At 36.1% G+C, this 10,398-nt stretch overlaps 1 protein-coding gene across 1 annotated transcript; it reads left to right on the forward strand.

The window, feature by feature from the left end:
- Positions 1 to 350: 350 nt before the first annotated feature.
- LOC113238768 (rabenosyn-5-like) lies at positions 351 to 9,908 on the forward strand (the record flags this gene model as incomplete). Its single annotated transcript, XM_026475601.1, has 3 exons — positions 351 to 545; positions 3,506 to 3,781; positions 8,563 to 9,908. Coding segments are annotated over 3 exons (546 nt in total), but the record flags the coding sequence as incomplete, so codon positions are not given.
- Between the last annotated feature and the right edge of the window lie 490 nt (positions 9,909 to 10,398).

The following is a 10,398-nucleotide window of genomic DNA, read 5'->3' on the forward strand; positions in this document are numbered from 1 at the left end:
TGGAGTAATTTCACAAAAAATAATTGAATATCAATTCAATAAAAATTATAATGAATATAGATAATCAAACCCGGCTATTTTTATTAAAATGTATAAAAATGAATAAAAATTGATCTCGTTACTAATAGGCCCATTGTCAAAATAAGAATAAATAACGCAATTACTAATGATTACAACGTCGTAACATTCACCATTCATCTTTCGATAAAACTCGACAACTACTACATAACTATTTAAAATTTTGTGAAAACTGGCAATACCGCAAATATTATATTACTCCGTCTTCAGACTATAGTTACTTGTAAACAATGTTCGGAAATCACCACTTCATACTTGCTTTTACTTCACAGATGTGTCAAAGCCTCTTCGACGGCGAGACGACGTACAACCTGTCGGATGTAAACGCCATGCGTGGACGTATAGGGAAATTAGCCGAGGGCATTGACCTGTTGAGTAAACAGATCGCGGCTTTTCCCGCTGAACCGGGGAGCCGTCATGCTAAGCTGCAGAACGCTATTAGGCAGGCTGCTGCTCATTATATTAAGGTTAGCTCAAAGGACAGGTCATTTCAAATCTGTTGGCGGACTATCAGCTTTTTAGGTAGGAAAATATTGCTTTTCCAGACGACAGTCCAACGACAGTTTCGAATTCGAGGACATACAAATCTAGAAAACTCAGACCGACTTCGGATGTCGCTTGTGCACTAAGTCCAATACGAATCAGAGAAAATACTAATATCGCTTATACATCTCAAGATTACTACTATTTGTCCTTTCAATCTGCGTCAATTTTTGGCATTGCTAGTACATATGAAAACGCAGAAGAAATAAAAAGTTTTGCGTAAACCTTCTCCTGTTGAACACAGGGCGTCACACGGCTATGCCACAACGAACGAAAGTACCTTAAATACCGCAGAATAGAAAATTTTACTTAAATAAGACTTCATTTAGATTTTAACATCGAGTATATAACCAGAAATAGAGACGAAATGTCATTTAATTTGTTTGAAAACTATTCTGTCATATTACTTTGACAACTGCGCTCCGATTGGCTAGCCCGAGTTCGAAACAATTGACGGGTGTCGTCAATGGGTGTCGTCAACTGTTTCACTTCAAATCGACCTCTTAACTTGAGCTTTGCTATAATGAACGAAAATTCCAAAATTACATATTTAATATTTAATTACCGATGAAATGTGATTCCGTTTGTTTTGTACTTAGATGTTTTGCTGTTTTTCCCAAACCACTGAATAGAACAGCACGGCATTGTTAGAGATATTATCTTTATTACAATAAATACAGAATATTTTTTGGAATATACGGAGACGTACACACAGGTCAGTGGTTGGCCTTTCTATATTTCAGTGCAAACGAGAGTTGATATTTATAAGAGCTGTATCGCTAATGTGTTACCAGGAATATATGGCCCTTATTTGGTCTCTATTTCTGGTTATATACTCGATGGATTTTTGTAATAATTCGAACTGCATTCAAAGATTTTTAAATAATCACTTGTCTGTACCGGGAATCGAGTCCACCAAAAGTGAAAAAAACCCTGTAATTTTACTACAGAGATCGAAAGTCTCAATTATGAGGATTGTTTTCTTCTAAATAACATAGGATCATAAATAAAAGAAAGACAATGAAATTTAACATTACCGCCGCGTTCGGACTCGGATACAGATAATACCGTAGTTACTTCGATCCGCGGAAATAATTATCCAAATTGAAGGTATTCTCGGCTTCGGAAGACGTAATTCAGTTTAGTGCGCCATCGGAATTCTAAAAAAAAACATTAAATTGTGATAACAACGTTCATATGAATCACTGACCACAAATAACAAAATGTGTAATCGAAATCAAAACACCACTGAATTCATTCTTATTTCAAATTAAACGTTCTAGTCAGTAATAGATAACTGACAAGTAATAACGTGTTGACCCACAAAAACTCGAAAATTGAGATATTAATGCCAAATTGTAGCTTGTCGTCTCGTCTACATTTTACAAACATAACTAAGCGATTTGAAACATCCAAATAATAAAAATTGTAAAAACAGCTGACAATCCATTGCAGCTACAATCACGAAAAAATCTTTATGTACCATTTTCTCAAAAAGTACCTTATACACTTAGAATAATAACGCATAGAAACCTAGCCCGCACACGCTAAGTGAGGCAAATTGAAGCGCGCCCAATGGGCCTATACGAGCGGGCGGGCCTTCAGTGCTCAAGGTCAACTTGCACCGCGAACAGATCAAGAATTTTAGCTAAAAATGACGAAATGTGCGGTAAATGAGTGTAAAAATACGTCAGACAAACATAAAATAGATACTAACATCACATTCCACAAGGAAGTAACGCGTTTCAACTTGTATTTTTATATAAATATTCACTAAAACCGAAAATTAACGTACTACTAAAACTAGTCTACATGAATTTGATTTTTGCATCGCTTGTGACAGTTCGTTTGATATGAAACTATCATTCTATGCGTTATTATTCTAAGCTTATACATAATTAGTATAGAGTTATCAGCTCATAAGACCCCTGGTGGCTAACACGGGAAGTATTTTTTCCCTGTACATATACATATCTTCAAATTTAAGCTTTTTATTAGCTTTCTGGATTCTTGTTTTCATTACACTTTTTTTGAAGTTAATACACTTCCTTTATAAAATATATTTCGATTACTGAAAAAATATTTAAAAATTATATGGCAAAAAAAGAGATGCTAGCGCTATCTATTGATTCACGACGTCCATCTTCCTGGACATACAAAGCAAAATGTACGTAGTGATTAGACCGTGCTCAAAACTATGATCATGTTGGTTGAAACGTTATTACTATATCAGCATCCAATTAAACCTTTTTTAGCGTTACTCCAAATTTGTCCATGAGTGTAGTTAGAGACGTTAAAATTATAGGACGTTTATGCAACGTGTAACTTCTCACTCACGCATCCACATATTACGAAACGAGTCCAGCGTGTATACCACAATATTTTGAAATTAATAAAAATCCTCGTCGCCAGTATAACCTGATCCTCCCTCCACCTAAATTAGAGATATACAGAAACAGCCCATTGTATAGATCTATTTTAATATATAATAAAATTCCAATATTAATTAAAAAAGAAAATAATATAAACACTTTTAAAAACAAACTTAAACAGTATCTCGTCCAAAAAGCATACTACTCTATAAATGAATTTTTATCTGAAAATAACTCACGGAAAGCTCACGTCTTTAATAATTAAGTGTGAAGTATAATAATTTAATTTAATTTAATAGTTAGTTTTAAGTCTCCTTGCTACACCCTGACGGGGTCATGTACCATACAAAAATTTTATTATAAGACCTTTTTTATGTACATGTGCAACTTGGAAATAAATAAATAAATAAATACTTAGATTAGGGCTATGCTGTAGCACGTTAGACTGCACGCTGGTTGCAGTTGTGACTGCATGCTGTTGACGTACCCATCAAACTATGCAAAATTTTCAGGAAGAACTTCTCTCTCTTCGCAAACTTCCAACGGAAGCCCAAATCGAAGAAGTACGTCGACAAAGATACGAGAGAGCTCAAAGACAGATTCAGCTTGAACGGGCTCGAATGGAGGCGGAAGCTGCAGCGGGGATAGGGTCGGCAGCGAGGGGAGCGGGGGGTAGTGGTTCGACGGCGGGAGGCGGGGAATCGGATGACGACAACCCGTTGCTGGAGCAGATGAATATTATTAGAGGCTATATCAAGGAGGCGAGAAGGGAATTGAAGTTTGAAGAGGTACGTGTCATATTTCATTTCATCATATTTTGTCATTTCATCCAGCGAGGTCTCGAAAATTCCGCAAGGCTCGACGATTTTTTGGCATTTTCGAGATAATTTCGGATAATTTTAGTCTCGGGAATATCCAGACTTTCAATTAAATAAATATTAGACAATATCACCTACGTTCCTTTCAACCCAAAGTAAGTATTTAAAGCACTTGTGTTATGGAAATCGGAAGCAACGATGGTACCACAAACACCCAGACCCGAGACAATGGAAAACTTTTCTAAAGTTAGTTTTTCTTCATTGACCCGGCTGGGGATCGAACTCAGAATCTCAGAGATGGTGACACCATGAAAATCAGTGTGCAAACTACTTGATCACGAAGGTCGTCAAAATTAAGCAGTACCTACTTATAAAAAATCTACTTAACTAACAGTATTTTTTATTCTGGCTACAAGAACATGGCAACACTGTAGAGCGGTGCCTTAGTATAATTTGTGGAGATTGAAGAGCGATAGCAATCAAATTCTCTCTATCTGAAACTACAGTAAACGCTATTTTTACGTGCCCATTATAAAAATGATAAAACTTTCCAAAGTTATTTTTTTTTTCATAATTTGGGTTAGTAAAGAACTTTATTAAAATATCATGTCTGGACTATCTAAATGCCTGACCTATATGTGGAAACCTACTTTTGAAATCTCGATAGTCTCGTTTTACCCTGGATCGTCGAGACCAATTTTAGTCTCGATTTTTTCGGAGGTATCGAATAGGACGCTGACAAAATGGACGCAGTCTGGAGACGTTGATTTGACACTAGGGCTTCCAGTCTCGCCGAGTTTACGTTTTAATTTTCATTCACGTCTGTGTCTAACAATAGTTTAAGACATTTGTCTGCTACATTTGTAGCAGAGCGGTTTGTATAAATAGAATATAATTTATTGCAACTATGGTATATACTGATGTTACAAGTAAATAATAGCATCGCAAGTGAAATTAAAAACAACTCTCATTTGTTAATAGCATGACGTACATTTATCTATTGTCACAAATATTATGAGCTAGTTACACTCAATTAAAGTCAAGTCTACCACACTTCCTCCAAAAACTGATATGCCCAACCGATCAGCCCCACTCTTATAATTCAATAGGGATTTAAACCGCGGCGGGAAAATAACACGAACCGATGTTGCCATATTGTATATCGAAATTATATCTACACTCATAGAAAAATATAGAATACTGACATTCGGCCACTCACACATCACACACATCCCTACTGGGATTTAAACTGCGTGAAAATAAAGCGATACCGATGTTGCCATTTTATATATCCAAATTTAATGCACACACACGCACATGCTTAACAGAGCCTCGCTTTAGAGAAACATTGTGTCGCAGATGCCATGGACACGCACATATACAACCATAAATTACACCCAAACTCACATAAATGTACGCCATAAAAATATTTCTCCCGGCCCGAGAATCGAACTTGGGACCTCTGCGTGGCAGTCAATATTTAACAATAGTAACCGTTCGGCCACAGAGACAGTTATTAAATTATATTTAAAGTGATTATTAAATTATATCTGAACCGAAAGAAAAATATAGAATCCTGACATTCAGATTGCATATATCAGGATGTTATATTTCGACTGTGAACTGGCAATCGGTACTATCTTTTGACAACTTAACAGGATGGAAAAATTGTTTGTGTCATTTATATAGCATCTGGTTTATCAAATAAAAATTCGTAGTTTTTAGATATTTTTATTACACACTTATGTATGTACACTGCATATTTTTATTTAATAAACCAGATGCAGGCACGGTATGCAAAAACACGTCGGTTCGAATCCGACCGGATCGAAGGCATTTTTTCTGAGTGATCGATCTTTGTATTAATAATTATAACAAACTAGTGGAGTAATTTCACAAAAAATAATCGAATATCAATTCAATAAAAATTTAAAATACAGTGAATAGCGACATCTCTCGCCAGGACTGGTAGCTGTAAAGGTACTAACTGGGTGATAAATATTTCATAGATTTCTCATAGATGGCGCTACGACTAAAAAGTCGTTGAAAAACCAAATACAAAAGACACGACGTAAGCACATAGAAAAATTCGTGAGGTCCGTTGGTTCGTTCCGTGGCTTAGTTGGTATAGCATCTGGCACGGTATGCAAGAATACGTCGGTTCGAATCCGACCGGATAGAAGGATTTTTTTCTGAGTGTTCTATCTTTGTATTAATAATTATAGCAAACTAGTGGAGTAATTTCACAAAAAATAATTGAATATCAATTCAATAAAAATCTAGAATATTGTGTTAACATATTACAGAATTAAATTTGCATTGAATTGATATTCTATTATTTTTTTGTAAAATTACTCCATTACTTTGTTATAATTATTAATACAAAGATCGAACACTTAGGCGACGACTCAACGACAACGATAGAACCAAATATAAAGATCCGACAACAAGCACACAGAACAATTCGTAAGGTCCGCTGGTTCGTTTCGTGGCTTAGTTGGCATAGCGTGTCACGGTTTGCTAAAAGACGTCGTCGGTTCGAATCCGGCCAGATCGAAGCGAATTTTTCCTGTGTTCGATCTTTGTATTAATAAATAATAGGGGTTAAAGTATGAAATTGCCGATTTGTACTGAAAATCTAAATTGTTTATTTTTTAAATTTTTAACAAATTTATTTAATCAAAATAGTTGCCATTATTATCTATACATTGCTGCCATCTAATGGGAAGGTTATTAATGCCTTTGCGATAGAACTCCGACGATCTAGACTGCACAAACTGTGTGAAAGCATTTTGTACTGCCTCCTGGGAAGAAAACTTCTTGTCACGTAGATAATTGTCCAAATCACGAAAAAAATGGTAGTCCGTTGGAGCAAGGTCTGGTGAATACGGAGGATGACGAATGGTTTCTAACTGCAGTTCCTGAAGGGTCAAAATGGTTTCTCGTGCTGTGTGAGGTCTCGCGTTGTCGTGGAGCAATAATGGTGAAGATCGATTCATGAGTCGGGGCTGTTTTACTGCTAGTTTTGTCAACATGGTTCGGAGTTCGGCACAATAGACATCTGCCGTTATTGCTTGACCAGATCGGAGAAAACTATAGTGAATAACACCATGCTGAGACCACCAAACAGTTACCATTACCTTTTTATTGGTAAGTTTTGCTTTAGGACACTGTTGTGGCATTTGACCTGGGGTCAGCCATTGCATTTTTCTTTTCCGGTTATCATAAAGAATCCACTTTTCATCACATGTTACAATTCGATCCAATATTCCTTCATTTCTGTACCGGTTCAACAAGGCAACACAAGTTTCAACACGCGTTTCTTTCTGCAGATCAGTCAAATCATGAGGCACCCATTTTTCGTATTTTTTTATTTTATTGATTTGACGCAAGTGAGTCAATATTGTGGGTAAGGTAACGTTAAACCATGCCGCTAATTCCTGGGTAGTTTGACTAGGATCGGCTTCCACTATCTCTCTTAATTCATCGTTATTCACCTGTGTGGGCGGTCTTCCTCGTGGCTCAAGTTTCATTCGAAAACCTCAAACCATGAAGATTCTATGAAAATTCAAAGAACCTATTGTATTAAAACGGCAATTTCATACTTTAACCCCTAATATTACAGAATGTCATGAATGTATTATAGTGGATAAAGTTAAAACTATATTGGGTGTGTTTGTCGGGAGGCTGCACGTTACCGGGTGGCCGAATGTCAGTATTCTATATTTTTCTATGAGTGTAGATATAATTTCGATATACAATATGGCAACATCGGTTCGTGTTAATTTCCCGCCGCGGTTTAAATCCCTATTGAATTATGAGAGTGGGGCTTATCGGTTGGTCTTCTCAGTTTTTGGAGGACGTGTGGTAGACTAGATTTTAATTGAGTCTAACTAGCGCATAATAATTGTGGTGATAAATAAATGTACGTCATCCTATTAACAAATTAGAGTTGTTTTCCATTTCACATGGACCCTGGCGGGGTATAGCAAATTATACTTAAATGTAGTTTGTATTGTATAATATTAATTTTCGCCATAGAAGTAAATTAAGGGCACATGGGACTTGCCAACTTATGTCTCAGGGTGACGGGCGCAGTGGTAGTGCCCCTCAGATCTTTGCAATTTAAAGCTCTGAGTGGCACTGTAACTGTTATGGACAGGCGTGTAGCTTACGATCAGACGCACGACTTGTTCGTCCCGTCACTTGATGTTATAAAAACAAAAAAACATATGTTTGAATGCATTTGCACACATTTGCTGCATAATTTCGCGTTGCACAGCGCTGGTCGTCACACGCGCCTTTTATTATTATGCGAATGTGTGCGTAAGCCGCGTTGCGGCCTATGAATGGAGTTACTATACTTGTCGAATTATACTATGATTAAATGTTTTTTTTAAAGTACGGACCGAAATCAATTTTAAATTGAAGAGGTTCTTTCTTATCAGTATTCATTCCATACTAACCCAAAACAAGGCGTAATCATGAATTCGCGCTATGCGTTCATGAATTTTTGTCGGCAAAAGCCAATTTCGCGTCGTTATCGACGCTTCACACACTTGTGTGTGATTCCCTAAATCAAATACTTGGTGAGTCAAATGGGTAATTCCTGTCGGGTAATACCTTGATAAAGATAGAATATGTTACTGGTCAAATAAATATTACAAAAGAGTTAATTTTCGAACGAAATATATTTTCCTTGTGGGTTTATTCGTGGTAAGCATTTCAACGTGTCATTGTTTTGTTCGCAGGTGGCGATTTTAGAAGAAAACTTGAAAGAACTAAAGAAAGAATATCAGTTCCAAAAACTCTCAAACAAATCCTAGTCACTTTGGAATTATTACATTTTTGTATTCTATACAGGGTGATGCAAAAAAGGTACAATTTTATTAAAGGTAAAGGTATGCTTTTGGAGTTAATTTTACTTATGACGTAATATAATATCAAGACTGACTATCTTGCGAATTATCGGCTCTCACACTGGAGAATTCCCTGAACCTGGCGAATTCTCAAGAAGTGCCCACAGTGCGAACCGTTGGATCGTCGAGGCCGTTAGATAAAACGTAATAAATCCCCCCTTAGTCGTGTTCCTCAATTCTTACGACTCGTATCTTCTGACGATCTCGTGGGTAGATAACGCCAAATTGAAAATCAGCCTGAAGTTCAGACTCATAAGCAAAAATCTATATATATTCCGAAACTCATTCGCTGTGTTTCAATTTCTGAAGTTTATGAATGGTTTTCGAAAATGACGATATTTCGGAGAAGGCGTGTAGCTCACTATCAAACGCACGACTGGTTCGTCCCGTCACTTGATATATAAAAAAAAGAAGGAAAAGGTGTAAAAACTAACTTATAAAAAATTAGTTATTGATGTACCAAGCGCCTTCGAGTCTATTCATATTTGTCAGTCGCAAAAAAATAAGTTATGAAGATCATTAGTATTTTTTTTACTAATTTTGACATCATCACTAACTTTGCAGTAGTTTGGGTTTTACATCCTTTATTTCCCGAAATATCGATGTGTAGAATTTCTTCTTGAACATTGCTGATTTTTAAGTTCGACGGAAAGGGCTGGACTATGCTTCGCCAGGTCACTCTGTTCAAAAGCCACCGTATTGGCGGGATAGTTCCTCCTCACCTATCTTAAATTTTTTTAAATGTTTTCCATAATTATCACAATTTGCTTAGCAGTTCTTAGTGGTAGAGTTCTCTGTGTAAAACCCGCCTAGGTAGATACCACCGTTCAATTTACTTCCGCCGCAAAGCAGGTCTGCTGTGTTCTAGATTAAAAGAGAAATAGCCAGGGAAGCCCAGGAGAAGGAGTCAACGCATTTTTTATATTAAAAATATTTCTTTACTATCACCAATATACGTAGACAGTGTTAACTACTTTCCATCAGGTAAGCCGGCGAGTTCCCAGTTTTAATAACAAAAAAAAGTTTCAACTTTTTTGTATTCACCGTGTTTTCTTACCCTTTAGTACATTTAAGTACGCTTATATTTCTTGTACATACACTTCTGTATATATAAATGTTATTATTTAAAAAATGTACCTTTATTATAAGTAATTATAAGTTAATAAATGAACAATTAGACACTCGTTACGATTTTGTTATTTATTTTTTATTATTGATAGTATTGGTACACACGGTAAACAAATATAGGACATCCTACCACACCTACCTATCTATATCTACCTATCTATATCCTATCCAACCTATCACACAAGTTGCGCAATTACTTTACAAAATTGGAAATTTATGTTAGTTTTTTTTATGTACAGCAAGGGCACGTGAAGCTTGACAAATAACATTTACATTCAACTCTGTCGTTTAAGATAAGAACGATTCACTATGCACTAGACTCTACACTAACACGTTAAGGAGTATATTCCAGTAGTTTTTCAAAATATGTTTGAGTTTATTTTCTCGAGACATGGCTTCACCCTACACGCTTCTTAGTATTTTTTTTAAATGGAAAAATCTTGTGTCCGTTTGTGTATTTGTGTGCGAAATTTTGCAAGCTTTCATTTGATAATCCTTCCGAAGACAATGGAAAAAAATATTTTTATAACTGCCTCCGTG

Source organism: Hyposmocoma kahamanoa, unplaced genomic scaffold (genome assembly GCF_003589595.1).
Source record: "Hyposmocoma kahamanoa isolate Upper Pololo Valley unplaced genomic scaffold, ASM358959v1 98194, whole genome shotgun sequence".
Taxonomy (NCBI): domain Eukaryota; kingdom Metazoa; phylum Arthropoda; class Insecta; order Lepidoptera; family Cosmopterigidae; genus Hyposmocoma; species Hyposmocoma kahamanoa.